We start from the raw sequence: 26848 nt of genomic DNA on the forward strand, positions 1-26848 counted from the left end.
TGTTATTATTGATCAAACAGACGGGTGTATTCGAAGCGCGCAATTAAGCCTCAATTGAGCTTCAAATGGTAATAATTACTGGTGCTCCTCTTTTTGTTTGCCCATTATTAATTCCATAAAGAACGCGCTCCTTCTTTAGCCACTTTGCCTCGAATCCAGTTTGTTCTTTCTTTATTTCTGTTCGTGTCTTCTAACGAGCATTCCCACAGATGCATTTTTTGATGAAACCAAATATAAATCCTATTTATTACGTGGCATTAACAATAACTTTATCTTTGCTATTTCATTCGTTGTCCCTTTATTCATCTATTATGTTTAGTTCAAATAAATATTGACAACAGATTGTCGAACATAATTATTTCTTAAAAGTTATTTGAAAACCAAAGTTATTACTATTTTCGTATATCTTACGTATCTGATGCTAGTATTCCCATTATTGAACTGCGGCGAGCGTGAACCCAGTTTCCACATTATTTGCTATTTTTTTTTAATAAAATTACAGTTGTAGATAAATAACTTAATTAACTTATAATTATCGTTTAGATCGTAAATCATTTACTCATTAAGCTACAAACGAAATACTTCCCAAAAGCCAAATAAAAACACGTTTAACTATATTGTAGACAATTTTATTGTATTTTCAGTTGACATTTAATGCAATAATAAATTTGAATTGTATATAATTTATGTATTGTGTATAATATAATGATTTACAAAATATTGAAAATATTTTACAGATCGGTTGTTTTATAGGAATTATGTTGTACAAATCAACAACGTTAAAACCAAAATATCTACGTAATGGAGTAATGAACATCAAATTACTGGTAAATTTTGATAATAAATATCGGGTAATTTCTGTAATTTCGTAAATTGAATGTGATGTTGCACATGAAGATATTTTACCAAATATAACTAAAATACGATCAGTAGAAAATTATTTCGTCGATCCTCAAAAATGAAGTATGAGATTCCTAGCTAAATTAATTTTCTCTATTATGAATTTAGGTAGGAATATCGTTGATTTTTTGATAACAGGCCAATATGATATGGAAATTAATATTATTAACTTGATAATATTTACATTGCTACTTATACAATTGGCGTTAAGTGCACCTGATTTTATATAACTTAATTTTCATGTAACCCATAAATCTATGATTGATATATTGTCTGCGTAAGATCAACTCACAAAAATTCCAGTTGTTGTCCAATACATCAATAAGATAATTATAATTTGTTTCAGTTCAAATAATCTATTATTAATTATTTTTATTACTATTGTCTGGTGATGGCTGACAGCTGTCGTTGAAATTACGAAAATTTAAATAAGTCTGAATAATTTAGATAAGATACGCAGTAGTCAAAGCGTACACACTTTAATTCTCAGTAAGGACTTGTAATGTATTAAACTCAAATCTTATTTTTTATTAAATAAAAGTGCATGTTTATTGTTTTTACACAAAATTTTTAATTAAATGAATAACCAGTTTTTACTAAAAATATTTACCGGTAAACAAAAATCACGGTAATTTTTGATGTCTTAATCATTTCTTATCGCGTTTCCTTTAATTATACACAATCGCTAAAAGAACATTATGTAAAATAATTAGTAGGTAGTTTGTCCTACAAATTAATCAAATTTAGTTAAATCTATTACATTTTTTTTAAGCATATTTTATTAAGCAGTGTATGTGTCCCAGAGAACAGAACTCACAAAGTTGATATTTTTAAACTTAATTGAAATTCTATGTTAAAATAATTACTATAAATTCTAAAGAAATACTTTTGTTTCATTGATGTGAATTGCATCAATGCACAATTCTATTATGTGCAATCAATCATATAATAGAATTGGGTTTGAAGTTGTCTTGCTGAACCTGATACCTTTTTTATATACAGTGGAACCTCGCATAACGGGCATTTAGCTTAATGAGCAAAATTAATTGTAAGAAAAATGACTCGTTTAACGAGTGACGAGGAGAAGAGAAGTCCCGGATTCTATAGCAGACATTATTTTCAAAACTTCGTTTTTCCTTGTCAGCTTTGTTAATAGCGGACTATACTTTGTATGTAAATTTATGTTTGCAGTAAAAGCAAAACAAAAATGTATTATGTCTAACAATTATTAAAATATTAAATAAACTATGTACGCTTATTCATATAAACAAATATATTATCGAAATGACATTCGAAATCCCGACGTTCGAAATCTCTACTGTATCGAAATGCCGACGTTCGAAATACCGACAACCATAATCCCGATTGTACCAAAATCCCGGCAACCATAATCCCGACTATATGTCTACAATAACATTTTTAAATTATTCCGGAGCGTAGTCACTTTTAATTGTTATTAATAATAAATAACAACAATTAATAATCGAATTGTATTTGAGATTATTTCATATTGTTTGTCAACAAAATCAAATAAATTAATAATAATTTATTGTTATTAATAATAAAAATGTAGCACATGGTGACTACGCTCCGAAATAATTTATAAATGTTATTGTAGAAATTTTCGATATAGTCGGGATTTTGTTACAGTCGAGATTTTGATATAATCGGGATTATGGTTGTCGAGATTCTGATACAGTCGGGATTATGGTTATCGAGATTTTGATACATTCGGGATTTCGATTGACGGGATTTCGGTTGTCGGGCTTTCGATATAGACCCTGGTGATCACATATTTCCAAACTTGTGTTAGGACGTTATTTGTGATTTTTATTGTGAAAAAATTAATAATACGATATGAAAAGCAATATCATTAAAAATCGAGATCAAATTATAGTTAGTTTATATGGGGAAAACTGTTTCCCAATACGAGTAAAAATCCGGATTATGCTCGTTAAACAAGGTTTCATTGTACATTAGGTTAGAATAACCTATGTTCAATACCTTCTTGTAGCATTTGAATTTTATTTTTATTATTGTATTGATTTTTTTTTAAATTTTATAATTTATTGTTGCAACAAATATTATTATTAATACACAAATAACAATAATTTACTTCATTTAGTAAATAAAAATTAATTAAATACAGCAATTAATTAAATACCTTGCAGAGTGCGTCTTCGATCAGTCAGGAATTTACTATAAAATTTGAAAACAAATTAAATTTGTAATTGAGCTAAATATAAATTAATTCTAAAAAAAATGTACACAACATATTTTCTAATACATAAATTACTGTTTTTGTCCGGAATATTAATATAGATATTTAATTACTATGTATTGTCTAATAAATTTGTACAATTCTTATGATTTAAAATTACTTGTAGTTCCTGTCTCTTAATTCGTTCCAATGATAAGTTCGTAAAGTGAGAATTTATTTTCCATACACGCAATGTCTACCTGAACGCAAAAACCCGTAGAATTTGCGTGAGCTACCTGTACATTTACAAGCAGATGGTCGTTCCTTTCATAGATGTTTTGACTTCAGTGTTGTCATTAGGACACGTTTCGAAAATGTGTTTTTGTCCAAACGAAGTGTATTATCTTTTAATCAAGAAGCATTCAAGAATGGAAAATTTTCCATCATATATTTTTTACATACAGTGGAACCTAGCTTAACGAGCATCTCGTATAATGAGCAAAATAAATTGTAAGAAAAATGACTCACAAAATGGAACGCATTATAGTATAATACATTAGTTTATATGGGGAAAATTGTTTCACTATACGAATAAAAAACCGGAAATTTTGGAACGGATTATGCTCGTTAAGCGAGGTTCCACTGTATTTTGTTTATAAAAAAAATAGAGAAGTATTAAATTGCAATACCTGAAATTCTATATTTTTGCATTGAAAGTCTGCAGTAAATCTTAGCCAACGAATTTGATATCTCAAAGTGATATATCCGCTACAAACTCTTGCAAAACATCCGAAATTATGGGTCAAAGGAAACACGAGGTGATATGTGTAGCACATATGCAGACTGTTTCACCTATCAAAACGACACACATTACACAAAAAAATATATCAAAAGCCCGGAGCGATTGCGATATAAATTATAGCTTAATCAATATAAGGAAAAAAACAGCCGTTAACGAATATCAGAGAAAAGTTTTTAGAAAACCGGAAACACGTTGTGCGAGTCACACTGTTTGTTTCATTTCTTCACATTTTTTTTCCATCGACGTTTATTGCCTGTGGACGAAAAATTCACGACGAAAGCTTGACTCATCTCTCTTTCTCACTCTAGCTGTGCGTATGTATGTGTATTTCGGATACGTAATTAAATCAAGGAACGAAACGGGTTTTTGGGAACCGGAAGCGAAACAATGAAGCAACTGCATAACATCTGTCGAAGATTTATTTTTTAACGTGTTCTTTTGCATTCGTTCGTAGGACTCAACTTTTTACTTGATTTAAATATTATAGTTTTATTAACTTCGTCATTGTATATAAATCTGTATTATTATAATAAATATAAAACATCTGTATTGAGTAACAAGATGTATTTGTTAGTCAAATTGTCTTGCAACATTGTATATTTACATTACAGACATGTAAACATTTTCTTTAAACTGACTGCAATAATGCTTTGTGCTCAAAATTTATCCAATTTTCAATAGAAAATTGTGTGTGCAAATGAAAAAAACAACAATATACATATACACTTTTACTTAACAAAAAATTAAAATTTATTGAAGTAAATAATTAATAATAACAAATATCAAATAATCGACAAAATCATCTTCCACTCGTTGGATTTTAGTGATATTGTTAAAACATCTTTATTAGAAAAATTACCGGTATTTCTTATCAAAATTTTCTTGTAATTTTGGTAATCATGTTGGACGGTAAAACCGGTTAACCATTTACCGGTAATGGATGCCCTAATTATATATAACAGAGGCGCAAAACTTGTTCGTTCTTGAGATCGCTTAAAAAATCATAACGATCGACTTTTCTATTAAAATTTAGTTTTTTTTCTCTCGTTCTAATAGGGTCACATTCGAAATGATGAATAGTGTTTATCTTCTGCTATATAAGATTTTATATAAACACAAAGAATTTCAATTTACGAAGATATAACGAAGTCCGAAATTTTAAAGACCCTTATAAAATAAAAAATATTCTAATTTAAAGCCAGATGTTATTACTAGAAGAAAAAGAAGAAGAAATTAGAAAGAAGTTTTCCGGAAGGCTCAATAAACAGTTTCGAATATATCGATAAAGAGAGTGCTTAAAATTTATTGAATCATCGTTTTGTAGTGTATAATAATAAAAACTTGACAGTTTATTAACAATATAATATCGATTAAGAAGTAAATTATACAAAATGAAAACATTTGATAAATTTTTATTTTAATTACCTTTCACAATTTTGAAATGGAAGTTACAGTTATTTCTCCTTTCATCGTGATCAAAAAAAAAGCTACGGAAGCAGTTCGCAACATTTGTGACGTGTATGTTGTAAATGCTATTGTCGTGTCCCAGGGATGGAATTCTGGACACAGTGGAATATTGTCTGGTGTTGTCGTTGTGGAGTTTCAGTTGTTGAAAATTTAATGAAATTCGTTTGGTTTTGCATAACTTTATTCGTTACTAGGTCTTCTGTTGAGACTATGTTCGTCTTATGAGACTAATTCTAAATACTTATTCTACTTACAAAGTTAATTCTTATTAATACGGGGTGGGTTTTGTAATTGGGAGTAGGGTTTGTATATATTGATGATTATATTCCCACGGGAATCGGCCTTAGTGGTTTTGTTTATTATAAGACCGAGACAAAATCCTATGCATTTGTTTATATGAAAAGATGATTGATAACGATTGTACGAGTAATGATTATTATGTGTTTATAATAAGGACTTGAATTCGAAGTTAAGGTATAGGCGTATCGATGGGAATGTTTCGCTTGGTACCCTTTGTTTATATTATGTGTATCGAATCGGGAACACGGTGGAGATGTCTTTATGCTGATGTATATGTTTGTATAATAATGTGACTAAGAGACGCCGTGGATGTTTCTAGTTCGTGAATACACTATATTAATAATAACAATTATAATAATAATGGTTCTACACTATAGCTCAGAGGACCGTCGAAAATTGTTTTTCCATGTTCAAAAATGGCAGTCAAGATCTCATCTTAAGAAGACAATTATCTGCGTCTGGTGAAACTGTGAAGGTGTAATCTACTGGGTAATACTGGAGATGAACAAGACTGTCGACAAGGGACGCTATCTCGCCCAACTTCATCGCGTGAACAAAGCAATTCTGCAGAAAATGGTCGATCGACGTAGTAAAGTCATCCTTCTTCACCCAAAAACCGCAATATCGTCAAGGAGGCTCTAAATCATCTCGAATGGTTGTTCTACCGCATCCTCTGTACTCTCCGGACCTTACGTCAACGGATTATCACCTTTTTTGTTCCATGTCGAAACAAATGAAGGGCTTTACTTTCGACTGAAAATTGATTAAAATGGCTGAAAATTAATTTATTCGAAAAATTGATGTAGATAGGTTTGTAGAGCAACAAAAATACTTTCTAATGCATATATATATATTTTACATAACAAATGTTTTACATTGAAATGTACGATAAACAATAAAGTAAACTATTTTAATTTAAAAAATAAGTAATAAAATGTAAATTTTACGTTGTTATAAATAGAAAATGTCAATATTATTTTTAAATAGAAATTTTGTTTATTTTTTACAATGGAACTAATAAACTCTGTCGTCAATGTTACAGCATTATGTATTATTATAGTTTTAAATAAACAATATTTGAATATTAGGTTCGGTGCATAATTGTCAGCGGATTTTAAACAATATTTATTATTAAAAAAGATAGATAAAGAATCTACAATAACATTCTTAAATGAATATTCCGGAGCGTACTCATCATCTATTACTTCAATAAGTGCTTCCCATTTGCAAATAATATTATTATTTCAAAAAGTAAACAAAACAGCAATTTTTATTAACAAAAACCCCATCTACAAAAACGTCTGATAATTATGCACAAACTCAATAGTTTTCGTCTTTTTGTTGTGGATAGTTTTTTTGGAATACAATTGTTCTAATACATTTAATTTAATTTTTTTTCTACGCCGGACACTGTAATGGGAGAAAATTTTTTAATGTTTGGAGCCAACTAATATTTTGCAGGGTCCACAATAAATTGAATTTTCATAACTTTTCCAAAAAAAAGTTAATAATTATCATTCAATGAGTATGAGTAAATCTATATTTCTGGTTTATATTATGTACAGAGTTGATAGAACATATCAACAGCAAATATTGAAGTAATTGTCCATAGCCATCATATTTGTAATCATTTATTTCCATTAAAAATTTTCAATAATTTCATAGACATTAGAATCATAACTTTTACAATTGTTATAAATATTATTAATCTATTATATTTAATTGTATCATTTTATTACTACAAATTAATACTTGATCGATTAACCTGATTTCAACATATCACTGTATATGCAGATACAGTGGAACCTCGCTTAACGAGTTCAATCTGTTCCAAAATTTCCTGATTTTTACTCGTATAGTGAAATACTCGTATAGTGAAACACGTTTCCCATATAAAGCAATGTAAATTCCGTTAATCCGTTCCATGCCGAAATACATTTGTGTTTTGCATTTACAGCAAACACACATTATATTTGCAAAGTATAATCCGCTTTAAACAAAGATGACAAAGAAAATCGAAAATGGTTAATATATTCAAAAATACATTTTGATGATTGGCAAATAAAATAATATTTTTTATTCAAAAAAGTAAACAAAACTGTTTAAAAATGAAAGTTTGTTGTGTCTAACCATTATTATTATAATTATATACTATCCATTATGAAGTCTCTTAGTCTATATGTTTTATTATATAAACAAATACGTAAGTACAAAGAAACCTCCATCAAGCGTAAACAATCCAATTTATACGTACGAATACGATTACCTTTTTGAATACTCCGAATTCTGTGAAACACTCACTTAATCATCAATATAAACAAGGCCCTACTCCTAATCATAACTCGTTGAATTTTTGAAATTATCTATATTATACTTACATAAATGAAATAAATAATTATAATAATAGTATTATAAAATGTGTTTTCTGTTAAGTCCAGGCGACGTATAATGGGAATAAGTAGAAAAAGAAACATATGTGACATCTTGTATAATTAGGGGTTCCGTAATCCCCTTACCTCAGGGGTCGTTGAATGGTTTATTTAGAATTAGAATGGAATATGCTCGTTCCCGTTTGAACCATCCCAACTGAATAAGTCGAATGATTGGCGCGACAATTGGTAATTAAAACAAAACAAAAATGGGACAACAGCAATGACCGGTCCAAATGTTTGTTAATTGTTTTAGTTTCCTTAGATAGAAGTGTTTATTTGAGTGATTAATTAAGCTCACACACACGCGCTTTGTGTTGCTTTTTATTTTCGGTGTTGCATGTGTACGTATTTTTCGTTGTTTCCTCTGGCTGATTAATGAGCTTGTTTAATAATAGTTGCGAGATAACAATGAACCCGTGTAGCGAAGTACTGTAGTTCGGCTTGTATAGTTTAGTGGCGGCGATCTCACAATGGGGGGAATTCGAACATGCAAATGAAGCCGCCAAAATCGGCTGAACTTTACCAGAGCGGTGGTAGGTGACCAATGCTTGTTGCCCAGAAGAACCGGGGACCTGTTTCGAGCGCGCTCCGCAATTGGTTCATCTGAAAACCACCGGAGGGAAAATTCTTGGTCAGACTCAAGCAAAAAGTAGTACCGCGATTTTCTCACGCGTCCGTTTACGTAAATGGGCTATATAAGATCGAAGATCTCGACGGCAATCGAAGGGTAGAAGACTAATCTTCCAGTTTTCATCCAGATTTTTCAAAAATCCGACTGGTAACGTGGTGGTTTCAGGGTTTAAATGGTCGTTGGTACATGGCGTAGGAACACCCTATGGTACCCGGCTGCCATCTTTGCGCGTCCCGTCCGAAGCCCCTCTCTCACAGAACCGAGCGAACCGTTGTCGAGGACGTATCGGAGATACCCGTGTGCGTATCCAAAACAACATTTGTTTATAATTTGCCTCCTTTGACCACCACAACAACAGCAACTAAAGACAAACAATACCATGCAGATTATTTGAATATAGAATATGCGTGACACCTAGTGCGCGAGTTCGAGGAACCCTTCCAAGAAGTTTACGAAGGATTTTCATCACGGTTGTTGCTGTTTCTGTTTATTTATTTAAAATTTGTTCTGTTATTCATGTGGAAGGTACAACGATAATTCAGTGCCCGCGGAAGGAAATTTGTGTGTTATGTGTGTGTGCCCCCATGCGGGAAGTTAAACTAAAATGTGGATTACAAACTCGAGAAAGGATTATTGTTTTTGGATTATAGCATCTTCCGCACTCGTACTCCTCTGTCTGGTGCACACTGCAACAGGTTAGTGATATTTCCTTTCCTCCTTGACGATCCACATCCTCTTAATTACATAAACAATAGCTTAAGTTTAAAAGTCTTTGTGGTAACGGCTGTATTCTTATATAATTTCATGCGTTCTTCATGTCATTTTCTTATTTTTTTAAATTTATTTTGCTCCCCCTTTTCTAGTGTGCAAATGCAACAGACGTTTTATATTTTTCTTCCCTTCTTTTATGTGCATGGGTGTGCTTGTGTGTTATAGTTGGGTGGTTGAAAAAATCCTCAGCTGCGCTCGGAGGGGTGTTATAGTTGAGTTACCACTTGTATGCCAGGTAGGCTCTGCTCCCACCTTTACTACCCGTCCTGAAAACATCGGGACTACCTCACCTCCACCTCTCTATCTCCGATCGGTTCCTTTATCCCTTCAGTTTCGGCTCTGAAAAGGAAAGACAGACCATAGAGGAGAGATAGCAGCATCAAATACAAACAGACAACCCGACGTTTTTCGCCTCGATAAATATTGACGAAATTCACAGACGTATGCCAACACAAAAGAAAGGCGTAAAATTTATATCTTAAAGACTACGTAAACCTGCAGAAGATTACAGAATATGCTTTTCGGAAAAACGTCTACACCGGAAGTCCTGACATCCTAACGCAAACCAAATGACCAAACACAATTTAATGTAAATGCGAAAAGTGTAACCTCGCTTCATTGCGCCGTTACCATGAAATCCGTTACCAAATGAAACGAATGAAGTAAATTCCTTGCAAAAGAAATGCTTTTATTGATACAAATTAAGCGTTACGCAGTCTGTCGCTTGAAGTCGGTTCGGGTTCGCTTTCCCAACCGGCCGTTAATATCACCTACCTCTATAGCCGTACGCCATGCCTTATTCTTCCTCCGTTCTCTCTGTCCTCCCGTTTATGGAATTTCAGACGCGTTTTCACACAGTAAAATGCGGATGTCGAATAGAGAGCCTAATCGAAACTACTGGATGCAATTAAAACAAATTTCATCTTGCGAAATCATCACGGAATGAAAATTTTAAAATTTGTTTACACGTCTCCGATTGAAACATAAAAATTATAATAATGGTACGGCTCCACCTCCATCGCTCCGCTCCGTCCGACGTTAGTTTCTCACGGTTTTTAGTTCTCTCATATTTTTTTCTTCTTCCTCTTCTTGTTTTTATTACGCTCGCTCCGCGGCCCGATCTTCGGCGGAATGTAAATATTTTCTTTCGCTTTTAATTAACTTTTTTTTTAAAGTTCCCTTTCGAAATTCATGTACGCACCGAATCCTGCGAATTACTTACCAATTCCTTGCGTGCAGTTAGTTAGACGCATTAACAATACAAAATTGGTCATGCTAGCTACTCTTTTAGTTAAGCTCGCTCTTTGTTTCGCTTTGCGTTTGTTTTCAATTCACCTCATATGATGCATTTTAGTGTTAAGCTTTGCGGTCATGTTTTGGCGTATCTCAAGATTATTGCTACTATTACTACTAAACTTTACAAGTAGCAAGTACCATAATTACTTGTAAAAGTTGCATGGCAAGTGGCGTATTTAAAATTGTGAACTTTAAACATTTAATATAATCATAAAATTTATTGCAACAACCATAGAAATCGTTATCTTTGCTTATTTGTGTATATTTTTTTAATTGGGATCGGTTTATTTATATGGAATCATGTGCGAGAAAATGTGGGCCTGGGCGTGTTCTCGGGCACACACACAAACACACACCAGATCTCTTCGGAGAGAAAGCTTGTGGGAAGAATTCTCTCACTTGTCGGATCCGTGCGCAGCCAGCTTTAGTAATCGAGTTACTCGAAGAGATCATAATAATCAGATGTATTAAATCTCATGTTTATTTCTGCGATATTTGCCAAGTAACTTGTATTAATATTATAATTATATTCGACAATCTGGATAAGTACTTATTAAGTAATGCGTAGCTTGAGATGAAAATCTTAGGTTGCGTAAATCAATGAAAACAGTATGTTACTTGAAAATTGCCGAAAAAAACTATTCGCGATATGCTGTACAAACAGAGATAACTTCATGCAAATAGATCATTTCCTTAAACGAGCTTATTTGTTCCTGTGCAAACATCGATACGAATCCGCGAGCTAGTCAATTCCTCAAGGTAGATATAATATCGCCAGAAGAAAAGTACCAATATATATATATTTTTTATCTCGCCGCTTCCCACGAAAATTTACATACCCGATTTATTTGGAGACTGTGACAAATTAATTAAATATTTGAATTATTTATTTTTTTCTCTCTCTAAATCCGTGTATACGTTTTTTTTTTGTTGTTAATGTGGAAAGCCAAATTCCCACCGAGCCTCCTCTTCGTATGGCCATTAACATTCAAATTCTCCACCGCCTGTGTTTCCTTTCCTTTTTAATATATCGTATAAATTTATATCGCTCCGCTCGTTTATCCTTGTAGGAGGAGGTTCTTTAATATTTCGAATGCGGATCGCGGAATGATATTTCGTCAGTGATGATTATGACGGAATAACAAGTCGGCCATTGTTGCTCCTCCATCCATTAATATTCGGAGAATTCCGTGACACTTTGCCAATTGCGAAAAGTACGCGGTCACTTTTTTCTCTTCTTTCTTCCTTCTTGTTGTTAATCTTCTATGGAAAACGAGGGAACAAAACCCTCGTCTTCGTTCTACTCTTTGTTGTGCTTTTTTTGTAAGCGGCGGAGGGAGGCTTCAAATGTCACGTACCGGTTAGGTCATCCTATACCATTCAATCGTCCAAAAGTAATTTTATAATGTTTGCCTTTCGCCTCTGCTCGTTGTTTCGGACTTAAATAGTTAATAAACCGATTTAAATGGCATCGATAAATTACTATTTCTTTGATCATCCATTAATCATACTCCATCGACATTCCGATCGATCAATATTTATATTAATTAAGTCGTTCATCAATTTGCTTCGAATGATTTAAACTGGTAGTACATTCTAAATTCTTGTAGTTATTATATAGTGAAATATTTCCCTTACCGAATGTTTTGTTTCTTTCAGATTTTTTGTTTAAAAAATTACACAATACATATTTGATCATAAAATAAACGAGCTTATTGATTTTATAATTTAAATTTGTCGATTTACATAATTGTATCATTATTCAGCGACTTGTATTATTCAATGTCAGATTTGTATAAATTAATATATAGTAGCAAATATTTAAGAATCACATAAATAATAAAATCATTTGGATTTCATATTTATATATATATATATATATTTACATTACATTTCTAAAGGAAAAAAATCACTAATTAAAAGTATTTATTTTAATTTAAAGGCTTTAAGATTATATGGTTTTCAACATTTTCACAGCGCATAAAGCTTTAATCCTTTCTAGGAAGTAACGCGCTCATCCTACTTTATTTACAAAAAAAAAGTCTGCATAGCATGTACAGAACCCAAGTACAGGTAGTTCTTGTTTTACCCATTCTACATCTTTACGAAATACTTATAAGAATAAATGAAATATGGTAAATACTTCTTTATAAGTACAAAATAATGTATGTATAAGTAAGATTTTCACTTTGATATAATATTTAATAACAAATTATTTCACATTTGCTTCTATTCTATTTTTCTATTTATTGCTTTAAAATTTCAATAATATATATTGTTTAAAAAAACATTTTAATTATATAATGGAAATAATTTTATTATCAATTCTTATTCATATAATTTGTTCAGATAATATGAAAAGTTTGTACGTTTATATTTTTCACATATTTTATGATTTCTTACATTGAGTAATAGAGCTAGCTAATTCTTCAACAACCCGATGATTCAATTGTGGGACATCTTGTAAATTTGAAAAACATGGCATTTTATTATATAAATAATACTTGTTTGCAAATTTACTACTATAACTTGCGTAAATATATAAATAACACATGGTTTAAGTTGGTACACATGTAACAACTAGTCGTAATGCACGGTGTGTAGCCTTTAACCAGAATTAAAAGCCTTGAACCAATAAATGAAACGTTGCGCTAACGGAAAAATATCATTATATCATCAATCATTTCTTCTGCATCATGAAACTGTGTTTATCTTAGTAAAAGTAATCGGTTTTGCACATGCTTCCATTGATATTCAGAGAAAGTTCATGGTAACCTTTGAATTGGTGAGCTTGATCGGTAATTCGGCAGATTCGCATACGCTACATATGATTCGGGATTGTTTTGCTCTCAGCAATATATTGTAATGTTTGGATGGAAACAATCATTCTCAGGCGCGCGCTTTTACTTCGCCTCTCTTTTCGCTGTGTCATGTAACTCCGCTTCCCTAGAGAACATTTTTTTTTCTCTCTTTCATACTTCTTCGGCTCACCGAAACGTATTATGTAAAAAAAGACAATATTGTATGCTAATTCTTTTAGTACATTAATTAGCTATGAACAAAAAAAATAATAATGGATAGAGAAAGAGAGAACTAATATAACATGCAAATGCGTTTTTCTAATTGGCCTGTAAGATTGCATCCGTTTCGGTTTCTCTCCGCTTTTCTCTCTCTCACACACTATGCTTGTTTCCATTCTAAAAATTGAAATGGAATTGCGGTAATTACTTGAAATTACTAAATCGATGCGAAGATTGATATGAAAGAGCGGTTCACAGTTACACGTCTCTCGGCATCGGTCAGGAAGAAGAAGTTTGTGGAAGGTGGAGCGAGAGGAGGCGGAGGTCGAGATTATAATTTCTCCCGTTTCATTTGCGCCGATGCACGTGAAAACCAGATTGAATAAACGTAAAGAATCTTCTCTTTCTCTCTCTCTCTCTCGTTTCATCTCTCGCCTCCACCTTCTTCTTGATTTCCACCGCTTCTTAATCGGCGATTTCGTAAAGTCTATAACCCAGATTTTCGTGCGGTGGGTCCATCATCCTGTGCTATGGTGCTGCGATCGCTTTTCTTCGTATGCCTTTCAGAATTCTTATTTTCTCGAATGCCTGCCCTCTCAGGCCGCAGCTGTCGGTGACGTCAGTTCCCCTGTTTGCGCCCCCTTTGTGCGCGCACAGACGACCGTGTAACGGTTCCGACAGGTGGTGGAGGCAGCAGCAGCGACGGACGGCGGCGGCACCCCCCATCGTCACAATGGGGTCCCTCGCATACACCGAATACATACACACACCGTACATAACGAACGAAACAATCAGGCTCTAATCGAAAAAAGAGCACAGTCCTGGCATTCTTTATGACACTAACAATTAAAAAAACAGTGTTCCTTCTTTTAACGATTCAGTTGCGTATAACAGTTGGCCGTTAATTGGAGCACTCCGCCCAAGACGGTATTATTGAATATAGTTTCCTGTTGGTGGTACTTCTTCGTTTTTTCTTGTTGTTGTCGTCGACGTCATCGCTGTTGCTGTTCCCCCTCGTTGTAACACGATCCTTTTTCGCCGTGATAAATCTCTTGCGAATGATCGGCTTCTGGTTTTCTGGCTGCTATCCCAGCAGCCGGAAGTGATCACTCCTCTTCCAATGTGCTTTTCATCCACATATGCAGGACACCCTTTGTCGATTCACTTGGAAAGTGATCGTTCCAAGTAGACTCTCATAACACGTAACACGCATTCTTCGGGCGTTGCTTTGGAACGGGTTCAACACATGTCTTCCAAACTAGTTTCCAGTTTGTTTTTCTCTTCAATTTCAATAATAATCCGTACAGTTTTATACAATATAGAAAATACATGAAAATCAGTTAAATAAATAGATAATTCAATAATATTAAACAATTATACTATAATAAATATTAATGGTAGAAATATCACCCATTCAACTGGTATTGTTTAACTTTCATAAACTGTTGGACGTATAAGAAATACATAATGTTTATATCTATGATTCAATTTATTTGCGCAACTATTTATAACATTAAAAATTATTTATACCTTTTATAATTGCGTGCATAAACACGGACGTCACTAGATTTGCATTTGATGAAACGCAAATATCTATAAATAATTAATGAAATGGTTAGTGAACATATGTAGATACAATAATTATTTCAAGCAATATGATTTAATTAGTGAATTGATTTGGATACAATGTTTGCTTGCAGCCTATCGATTTTTTTCTATTCGAACACGGACTCGGCTTGTAGTTTATGGATATGGCAATAAGTGTTTAAAGTCTGAACAAATTGCCTGCATTCCTCGGTGTTAATTAAAATTAATTATACTAATTTTTAGTGAGCTAAGTAACGTTAATTGCGTTTAGTATATTTAGGCGAGTCGCCTGAGCATTTTGCAGCAAAATAAGATATTGCAATCGTTTTATATGTAACAAATAAGTAAATTGTTACAGCACTTACGAATTAACTCAGTCCACTTATCCTTTCGAAAAGCGGAAATTTTGTAATGTGAGAATTCATTTTCTGTAAACGCAATATATTTGTTTCAAAGAAATACGCACTAAAATATAGCTTGTGGGGGATGTAGATTTTGTAAAGTATACTAACAGCATTTTCTTTATTAATGGTTTGTTTATATATATTAGATTATTATATACCATTGCGTTCAAGATGATAATGATATACCTATTAGTGTATTATTATCCGGTAGATTTCTTATTAGTCATTGAAGCATCTTTCTTTGATTTACTGTTTTTGAAGAGAATTAAGTAAATGTTTATCTTATTTCAATAACTTATTTATTGGCTGTTAAGTTGAAAGCGATACTCAATATTAATGTTAGCGAATAAATTACAACGATTGGAAATACGAAATTTCTATATCCTGTAATTACGTTTTTTTCTTCATTTGTTTTGTTTACGTCTGAGCTGTTAAATTTTATGCGAATTGAATGATTATTCGTGTTGATATTGGCTAAGCGAAACTGAAAGTGAACATTTATTTCCAGTATTTACTCAACTATGGTAATGAAAGTCTCGATTAGCATTTTGTTGGTTTCCGTTGCCCATATTTTTTTTGAATCGTCCAAATCAATTTACTGTCCAATTTACATAAAGCGTGTGAATCTAAAATGAAGAAGATGAAGTAGTCAATGGAAAAAATAAATAAAGAATTACTATTTTTGCGCCAATATTGTTACGGTTATTCCGATCCCACAGAAGAGCTATAGTTCCGGCTGTTTATGTCTTTTCTATTTTCATCTCTCTTTTTTTAATTGGTCATTAAGCATTAATTATGCTAATGTCCATTGTCTTTAATCTTAGAGCATTCGTTTCTAATAACAATAATTGTTGAAACAAAGGCGCCTTTCTTTCTTGTTTCTTCTCGCGTTCGGATCAATTGATTTTGGTGCGTTGGCATTCGGAATTGCTAACGGTGGGCGCAGCGAGGCTCGCATTTAGATTGATGATATAATGGAGTGTGTGGCATGGAAAATTGTTATATCCCGGATGGATTCATTAAAAGGCATTTTACATTTCGAGTGGTGTTGTTCTTCACTGCGGGACGAAGCCCGAAACGACGGAGCGAAGGGAAATAGAAACGAAGACAATAACAATGTACAATTGCCTCAATTACATCTAATTTGAATTTTCTACAAATTAAGATGTTTACGTAATCGATGAGTGCTGTTTTTGTTGGTGGGGGGAATGCGTACTACTACTAATTCGTTGATTATTAACTAACTGCATTTTGTGTTGAGCTTAAGACTAATTCCTTTTCTTGTCGTTTGTTTTGTCTGCTTTCAGGATTCGTTTCGTGTTCGCCCAGTCCATGCAAGAATGGAGGGTCCTGCATATCATTGCCACGCGGAGACTCTTATTGCAAGTAAGTACATAACCAAAAACGAGAGATAAAATCCTGAATGGAAAAAAGTTTTAATTTAATTACGTTTTTTTTTTGTTGTTCGTCGGTTGTTATTTATTACGAAAGTAAATGAATTCGCCTTCCACGAAGCACCGAGCGGGGAAGACTAATTGAATTCTTCGACGCGATCAATTAAGCTTTCATTCTTTCAGCATTCCTTCGCCCAAAAGATTATTAAGCTTTGTTTTGGTTTTAATGCAATTACAAGTTTTTTTTTGTTGTTGTTTTAAATATCAATCTTGCAGATGCCGTTGATCTTAATATCCTGGTATTTCCATCTTTAAATTTAAATTTATTCGACTTTCCAATGTAAGATTATTCGTTACTGTATGTAACTTTCTAAGGAATTCAATGGCATTTTTGTTCGTCTTTAATTGTCCGGCTGATTCTTAAGGTCAAATGGTTTGATCTGAACCGCAAATAAATCATGATTGATGGTGATCTCGCCAATTGGTTGGGTCGCCTGGGTTTATGGACGATTTTATGGGCCGCGGCTAATTTCATATAGTGTGCGAACAGCGACATGTGCGCTGTCTCGCTATACGTCGCGCAACAAAGGCGCGATCCCATTCACCACGCCGATGATGATGATCACAATTAGAGGTTTAATTGAGCGATTCGTATCATCGGGCACTTGCGATTTCCGCACTCGAAGAACTAAACGTTGATCGCAGCGTGACGAACGAGAGCTTCAACAAACAGATGGACGAACAATCGGTTTTAGGGGATTCCCCCTACGTACTTTTATTTGTTATATATTTTATTCGTTGCTCTATAGGATTTAATTTGCTATTGTATTGTGATTTATCTGTTTGGGCAGCAGCGGTACACGTTGTTGCTGTTTTTTCCTCGCTCTTTTGATTGATTAAAGCTGCTACCACATATGGTTTAAATTGTAAATGCGTATGGTAGTAGATTACTTTTAGTTTGTAGAAATCATTTCGTTGCCCAATCGTGATCTACCGTAAATGAAACAAAAATAATGGACGGTTCAATGATCCAATCAGTTTCATGAGATTTATTTCATTTCGTTGCGTTCACCTTCGGGGTTCACTGTCTTCCTGGGCATGATTTATTCGAATTATTTCACGTTCCTTTTTTTATATTGTATTATTATTATTTTCGATCCAACCAAGCGGCAACGTTTTTGTATTCTGTGCTGTATCCCGAAGGGGGGAGATTGATGATGAATTATGGAGCGTGTCTCTTCTAAATTTGCCATATTGTCAAGTATCCAAGCACACCCTTCACTATAAAAGGGTTCTTTCAAAAGGCACAACACACCATATGGGGCTCCAAACAATATTTTTTTAAAGCCTCGTCTTAATTTATCCACTAAAGCTCAATTGGGCTCATTCCCTTTTTAAGCCGAGATAAGTTAATGTAATCTTAGTTACTTACCATGGCGTTTTCGTGAGAGGTTTTTTTTGTTCGTTCAACGATGTTGGTTTTTCCTGACATGCTTCGGATCGGATCGAATTCGGAAATCAAAGTAAACAAAGCTTTCGATGCGCGTCCGAAGAGAAGATTTTTTTGTTTCTCTCTTCTTTCGCCGGCGTTGTACTGTACACATTCATTGGACGATCGGATAAGCGATGCGCGCCTAGCGAACGGGCAATATATTTCAAAGGCGATCCGCCTAAATGCCTATTCAGGTGAGGAAGAGGAATATAAATTTAATGGGGGAGAAAACAAAAAAAATAAATATATATACGTAGGAATTTATTGTGGACGGAAGACAGAAAGGAATACGAGATAAAGGCGTGTTTCTCGTGTGCGCGGCGTGTTTTGTTGCGAAGACCTATTGAAGATAATAGATAAAACATTCGCTTTTATCCATCGAATATGACTTGTATAATTCGAGGATTCACGGAGAACGAGTGTAAATGGGATTTTAATGTGCGTGGAAGCAATTGATTCCACGATCAATTAAAAACCATGAGCGGAGAGACTTCAATTTAGACAATTGCTTTAGATATTCGGGAAAGAATGGGACGCTGGTTGCTAGCGTGTAGCAAAGCCAGGATTTCACAAAAGCTGAGTTAATTAGACTTCACGCAACGCTTCTAATGAACCCGCGGACGCGCACCTGAAGAGGTTCATTGTGGATGTTGTTACCGCAAAGATTGAATGCTGTTACCCGTGATAAGTTCTGCATGTGCAATCAATGCTTGAGCGACATGAGAAGGTTGAATCGAAATCGAATTTCGCCGTCGTCATCATCATCATCGAGTCTGCGGTTTTTAATTGCAGACGCTTCGTCGGCCGCCATCTGCCGTCCACTTCGTCATTTTCAGGCTCTGCACGTCGTTTTTCGGGGCGGCCCTTCCTTCGGAGGCGCGCTCCAGATTTCTCACAGCAATCAGAGGGGCCACTCGGTAGCAATCGAGAGAAGTGCATTAATTTTGAAAGGCAGTGCTGCGATTGAGAGACGAGATAATTGTTGGCTTTGGCTAATACGTTGATGCCATCGACGATAATGGGAGATGCTTTTTTGCTGCAGCTCTAATTGGTGATTCTTTAATTAATTGTCACCACCTAAATAGTGTATTATATGTTATGAATGCGCGAAGAAGAAAGGGCGCCAAGTTTCGCTCCTCTGCTTCACATGATGGAGCCTAGGTTTTCGGTTTGCCAAGTGTATGATTGGCCAAGTAGAAAATTGCAACTTTATTTGTTTTTATTACACCGCATTCGCGGGTAATTGCTTGTGAACCGAGGTAAAAAAGCGAAAAGAAGAATGTGCGGATCGTTTGTAAATGGAGCCAACAGCCAGACCAACTGATCGACCATCCAGCAAGAAGCCTGGCCGGTCCCAACCTTTTCTCTGCAACGCGATGATCATTTGAATACGCACGCCCCGGGCGGCACGATTTTTTGTGAAACTGCTCCTCCCATCGGTTTCGGATTAATAAATGTGGAACATTATCGTGCTCTAGGCTCTATTTACATCTTTCTCCTTTCAACTTCTTCTCAGCCGCAATACCAATATAATAATCACGATAAGTCGACCTCTTCGCGCTTTTGCTGCCATTGTTCGCGGCCGATGATTCTTGTGGGAAAACTAGCATCGGTCCCGGAAGTGGGCAGTTAGACGCTTCTCCTTAGGGGCTCATTCTACATTTTGACATTTCCAAGTCCGTACGTCTTTCTGCTGCGGGGCGAGGTTGCCGATCCTCTCTTCTTCATGTGAAACAGGTATCCTCAGTGTGTGGATATAATATATAACGTGTGGTAAAATGTTATTTGCTCTAGCTCCATTCTCGGAGCTGCCGAAACGGCGTTTCCGCTCGACGAGGACTCTCCGAACGTATTGAGAGAGAAAGAGCAAGAGATGTTGGCGCGGAGTAGGAGGAATGGAATCCGAGAGAGGAGAAGAAGTAATCTACTTTCGAAGACTTGTGTAGCGGCATTGTTGCCGTGTCTACGCTCTTTTGAAAAGAAATGGATACACGGGTTTCATTAACGGACGGAGCTTTTCGTGTTGTCCTTGCTGTGCTTGTATGGTTGGATATTATATAGAAACAAGGAGGACGAGGAGGATAAGTGGTCCAGTCCAAGCCGCTCTGTTGTTATCTTAATGCTTTTTGTTTTGATTGACCCGAGAGGAGGAACGCCTCGTCATTATTGCATTAACTCTTGCGTTTCCACGCGTCCTATCGGGGTGGATGCTGAGATAAGGCTTTCATTAATCCATTAAGCCTTTCCACTTCATTCAATTTTCCATCGTCATCCAAGTATCCAAGTCATCTCATCTTGGTTGGTTTGAACAACCCTCACAGACCAGCTGCACCTTTTCGTGTAGCCTACCCTTCATAAGCTCACAATGAACCACCGTACCTGGCCATAAGGCACCCTAGAAAATAGGGTCTTAAGGCGACGCGACGAACTCGATCCGACTCTCATCATACATACATATATCCATACACACATCCTCACGGCGAGCGGATGTTTTCGTGTCTGCTAGTATAGGTCTCGTAAGGTGGTGGCACTCAACAAGTGGTCTTCGAGGGAATCTGAGCCTTGCGTTCGTCGCTACACAGAGGCCCGTTTACCCTGAAGACATTGCCCTGCCGAAGAACGCACATATCCCAACGTCCCACGTGCAACACATATGTTGTTATTGTTGTCGTTCGCTCTGCGTTGCCGCTTTCTCGGTCGAGTTGTGCGTGGGCGAGCCTTGCAATTAAAGCTCAAGACTAATTAAAAATTACGCTCTAAAGAGATGTCGGCTTTGCCGGAAGGGAAGCCCATATAAGATCCCGAACAAGCTTCTTGTGGTCATGATGTTGTAGTCATCGTCGTCGGTGTGTGGTTATGGTGGTAGGTAATGATGGCTGAAAGGCGATCCATTCCCACCAGGATCCGGTAACGTTGAACCCACTTAAACCCCTTTTTCCTTTCCACCTATTGTCCTCTCCCTAGCAGCTTCCGCAAACCACTTTTGTTATCATCTCCGGCCGTGTTTATCATCATAAAACAACACACATGCAACTAATTAATCGTCCCTTGAACAACTTGAATTGAGCTATTGGTCATTGACTTTTATGTCAGTTTGTACAGAACGGAGTAATACAAATTGCCGGCGCAGTTTTTAACTTTGGCAGAGATCACGATGCTCTCCGGTCATGATGATGATAATGATGATGGTGATGATGATGAATTGAGTGATTCACTCACTCGCCCCTCTGAGGTCAAACATTTACGACGTCAAGACAAATTGAGTCGGGCCGCTGAAAATGAAGTACTCCTCGCTCTTCTATGTGGAATAGAAGCGCTCCCAAAGCTACCGACGAGAGATAGCATCTTCCGCTAAAAGCAGTTGAAGGCGAGCAGGGACACCGTTTCATTAGCACTTCATTCATTCGCTACAATGACAATTGCTTATATCCATGGTTGCGAAGTTCTGCAAACAGCCATGTATAGAAAATATCCAGTCTAGATTCGAGTAAATTATCGCTTTCTAATCGATAAATCAAAGTAAAACTCGATTGTGCGATTGAAGTGAGTGTGCCGAAGTGAACGATATTTTATAGCCCGGCATCTCGTAATGCTCGACAATTTATTGCCGAGATGTTGTAGGCTCAAGAGGATTAAAAAAATGTATGTATGCCTCTAATGAACTATTGTTATACTATTTATATAGGAAAACATAACAATAGTATGAATCGACTTATCAGATTTAATACTTTGCTTGACATAAACACTAAATACGTGTAATGCGATCATTAGTTGAGAAATAACATAAATGATACAAAGAAATTGTGTTTGTCATTTAATTTTTAATTACAGACATCTACAAGTTTTGTACTTCTGGTCCATTGAATTGAATAGAATCATTATCTAGACTGTTCGTATGTATAAAATACAGGACTGCTCGGTCTTCTCTTCTCATCTCCATGTTGGTGGCTTTAGCTGTGTGTGTATGTAAATTATGAATACCGCCGTACAATCCGGTTTTAGTGGGCGAGACAAGTTCAACTTCTTCTACCTCTTCTGTGATGCCCTCACATCGTCATCTTCGCAAGGCACAAAGCAATTATTATGTGGTCGCAAAAATATGTACAATGAAAGGAGTGAAGAAGAAAAATACGAAATAGGAAAGGACAGTGCGCCACAGGGATGTGATCAAAATATGAAGAGAAAGAGAATAGATGAATGCGTGTGGAATTGACTTTTTACGAATTGGAGAAGGATGATTGAGAGGAGGCTGGTGGTCGTGAATAAATCACAACGTCTAAATTGGACGAACGCGCTTGACTTCTCTTAACCTTTACAATTTAAAGGTTGGAGGAGAGCAGAAATAAAATCAAGAACAGAACATATTCCATCTCGCTTCGATCCACAGATGCTGATGCTCATTGTTTCGTCGTCGCCGTTTCGTAACCTTTTTCCCCTCGAGATTATCGATTTCAAAACGAAGCAATCAACTAATGGGGAATCTATCTTTGGTTTTCTCTCTTTCCACGCGAATTGTTCTCAATTAAAGATACCTCATCTCGCTCTTTTTATTATTATTTCTTCTCCTATGCTCCTTTCGTTGCCACTCACTATTTCTTCTCGATGCACTAACGACCGCTCTAGCCTAGTCCTGATTAAGGACGTGCCTTCGATGACTTCTTGCACATACAGCACACACACACACATATATAAAAACATCATGACCGTTCGTACGTACGTGTTGTTCGTCGATGAGGATGAGAAGAGTAAGTCACTAACCTTCCAGAGAGAGCCACCATTCAGCCGAACCATCGGGAGTTCGTCACGTCTGCTAAATGCAAATACACTTAGCATTCCTGAGTGATTGTTATTCATTCACACGAAGGTTTCGATTTATGAGATGTCAGCCATTAATATAGGCTATACGACCGACCGGTAGCTGAGAGATACCATAGCTAATCGCCGATTATTGCCGAGAGCATTCTGACACTCTTTGCCACAGATGATTTATGCTACGTTTCGAAAGAAGCGCTTTTAATTAAAATCGAAAATTCCTTCCTGCCTAATGCATATCTGAAGTATCTTATCCCCGGGGATGGATAGGAGCTACCGCCTCTTTCTCTACATTTTTTTTGCTTCTCGAGCTTCTGGTTTTCATAGCCAATTAAATCCGCAGGCAAGCGTTAATTGCGAACGGCCGGGTAATGTTTCATGTAATTGAAATAGTTTTTAATTACGCGCTCACTGCACCAACAAAAAGTGTACAACACGACCTGCAAAGAACGTCGTTTTCAACTACAGGTGGATGTCGATGTATCCCGAACTAAGTATTTCCAGTATTTAAGTACTACAAATACAAATTTAAGTTGTTAAATTCGATTCTTCGGTCCAGATCAATTACAGCTGAAAAAGACAATACTCATTGACTATTTGTGTATATTTTTTATATATCACAAGTATCTTGCGTTAAATCTAAACAGATTCTTTTAAATCCATTCTAAATATTTATGCGGTGCAAGAAGTGTCTCTCAATCAAAAATAGTGGAGAGCGTAATTATTTTGAAGATGAATGGTGTTTCCTTTCTGTCGAATCATTCATGAACTCGAATTGATTATGAGTATTCGATTACGAATGAATCAATAAATACATTAAGAATATGTCGACTCACTTAACAGGTGCATCTTAATTGTTCTGTCAATTTAATTTTATCATTTGTCTATTATATAAATTAATTATATAATCATTTACTACCAATCATTATTACCAAAAAGCTTAGTTATTAATACCTGAACTTATGTCATTTGATTGGTTGAAAAGTTTCATGTGGTCTACAATAAATGTATAAGTGTTAAAAGATAACCTTTCCAACTGGTCATCGACCATTTGATGTCCTTCAGCCGTGTAAATTGTGTGAATGTGTGAAGTGTTAAGACTTGTTACTCTAGCGAATCGTCTTCGTTCTGCTAGAGTACCATTCCATTTGTTGTAATAACATATATTTACAAAATATAATATAATTAAGTAAATTAGACTATATAGTCATCTGGTAACTGTATGCGAATCTAATGATTGTTTAATTTAATTCTAGCTGCACGTCGAAGTACGTAGGAGAGTACTGCCAACATGTGAATCCTTGCTACACGGGTCCAGGACCTCGATGCCAGAACGGCGGTTCCTGCGAGGTGCGCGTGTCGCCCGGCACCTCGCCAAGCTTCACGTGCGTTTGCCCGCTGGGTTTCAGCGCCTCCCTCTGTGAGATCCCCATCGCCAACTCATGTGACATCAAACCGTGTAAGAACGGCGGCACGTGCAACCTGACTTCCTCGCTCAAGTCCTACAAATGTAGCTGTGCACCAGGATATACAGGTAAGGCTATCAACATCTCCACGTTCGTAAGACGACGCTCACGCACTTCTGTTTTCTTCTTCAATAGGAACGCATTGTGAGAAACAGGACCACTGCGCGTCGCAGCCTTGCCGCAACGGTGCCGAATGCATCTCGGTCGGTGACAAGTACAAGTGTAAGTGCGCTTCCGGTTTCAAAGGACTCTCGTGCACGGACGACAAGGACGAGTGCCGACAGAAGCCGTGCCATCATGGAATTTGCCACAACACTCACGGAAGCTACACGTAAGTCAAAGCAAACTCTTCTTAAATCGAACGCGATCTTAAAGATTTGTACTCTTTCAAATTAAGCTGAGAGAGCACCTCAATTTCTCGACCGCGTTTAGAAAGCCAACATAAATGGTCTCCTTTTTTTAGTTATTCCTACATCATCATTATTATTATTACAGTAGATTTTTATCGAATCTTTCTTTTTCTGTCGAATCAAATTATGCTCAATTATTCCTCCTCTCCGAAGCATTAACTCTCAAGATTTCAAATCAGAATCGTTTGCGAAAGCTTCAACTATATCCAACAACAACTAAGATTTGTTTTTTTATATATACATTTAACGTCATTATTTTCGACTTTGACAAGATAACAATAATTCTTGAATTAGAAAATTTGGTAAACTTGTATCTTATTTTTCTTTAAAATTACGATTGCATACTAATTCAAGGTTTTGGATTTCGCGTGCTGAGGTCGTTCCTGAGAATGGTATATTTTTACAAAATAAACTAATGCCGTAACCTGTGTGTGGTCTGGTCGATTTGAATGCTATTTTTGGGGGAATCAATTAGCGTTTTATTAGCTACAAATGGTCGTCTGCATAAGCATCCTTTTGTTAAACCGCTCTTGATGTAAGAAGGCGGCTGCAGTAGTACGTCAACGTCGCAGATGGATCGGTTAAATGGATTCAGCGACATCCAAAAGCGAAGTAGCATTTCAAAATGAAATAGAAGCTAATTTATATTTTAATCCAGTAGTCTGCGTCCGGCGTTGTGGTGTTTTCGTTTCTTTCTAAAGCGTGTGGTGTGTGTGTGTGTTCGTTCTCCGAGTGTTTCTTTCTTCTCGTTGAGACACTTGGAGGACTTATGAAACGCGAGATCGAAGGTTATGGGAACGAAAGAAAGCGTTAATTAATGAATTTCATTATGATTATTACAAGTGTATGTTGTTATTTTTTGTTGTTTCAAACTTGTTCTTTCCTTCTTCTCGCTGTTTCTATCCTTCGGAGCTAATACCTAATTCGCTGAATTCGTAAATTGCATTATGGAACTGTCCGGCGAGGTGGATTTTTTTAACGACCAATTTCATGCGGGATTACATGTTTGCTGTGCGGCGAACCTTCTTTGTCCGCCGCGTCGGGTGAAGATGGAAATGGAGAGATGAACCTTTCAGGGTTCACCGAAGGGCGGGTTTTAATTTATCGCGGCATTGTTTGCGCGCGACCGCGTATATACCTATACCCATAAACATATATTATATGAGGCATCGATTTTAATGACACGACATTCATTATGATTCCGAGCCTCGAAATATCCAAGCAAGAGCAGCAACAACAACCGTTGTTATTTATGAGGTTTTAGCAAACTGCGAGTTGGTACCCTCTTCTCCTCCTCATTTGTGTTGTTGTTGCCGTGCTTCGGTTCACGATAAATCCTGAAATCTCTCGTTTCATTTAACGCCGCTGCAAACTAATTACCACCATATATCCGCCACTTGTACATTTTCGCGACACTCTCATATACACTAAGTGTGTGTTACACAACATACACACACCATCTCC

At 35.8% G+C, this 26848-nt stretch overlaps 1 protein-coding gene across 3 annotated transcripts in view; it reads left to right on the plus strand.

The window, feature by feature from the left end:
- The first annotated feature begins 8975 nt into the window (after window positions 1-8975).
- LOC108566871 (neurogenic locus Notch protein) overlaps window positions 8976-26848 on the plus strand; it is a 48400-nt gene continuing 30527 nt past the window's right edge. For 2 of the 3 annotated variants that reach the window (XM_017926966.1, XM_017926967.1), the window contains exons 1-4: window positions 8976-9427; window positions 17118-17196; window positions 24765-25042; window positions 25110-25305. In XM_017926966.1, coding sequence (XP_017782455.1) covers window positions 9337-9427; window positions 17118-17196; window positions 24765-25042; window positions 25110-25305 — 644 coding nt within the window. In that variant the 5' untranslated portion in view covers window positions 8976-9336. Of the gene's footprint in view, window positions 9428-16910; window positions 17010-17117; window positions 17197-24764; window positions 25043-25109; window positions 25306-26848 lie in introns of those variants that run through there. The other variant, XM_017926968.1, reaches the window with a different exon arrangement.

This window comes from Nicrophorus vespilloides, unplaced genomic scaffold (genome assembly GCF_001412225.1).
Source record: "Nicrophorus vespilloides isolate i.1.1-1 unplaced genomic scaffold, Nicve_v1.0, whole genome shotgun sequence".
NCBI classification, from domain to species: Eukaryota; Metazoa; Arthropoda; class Insecta; order Coleoptera; family Silphidae; genus Nicrophorus; species Nicrophorus vespilloides.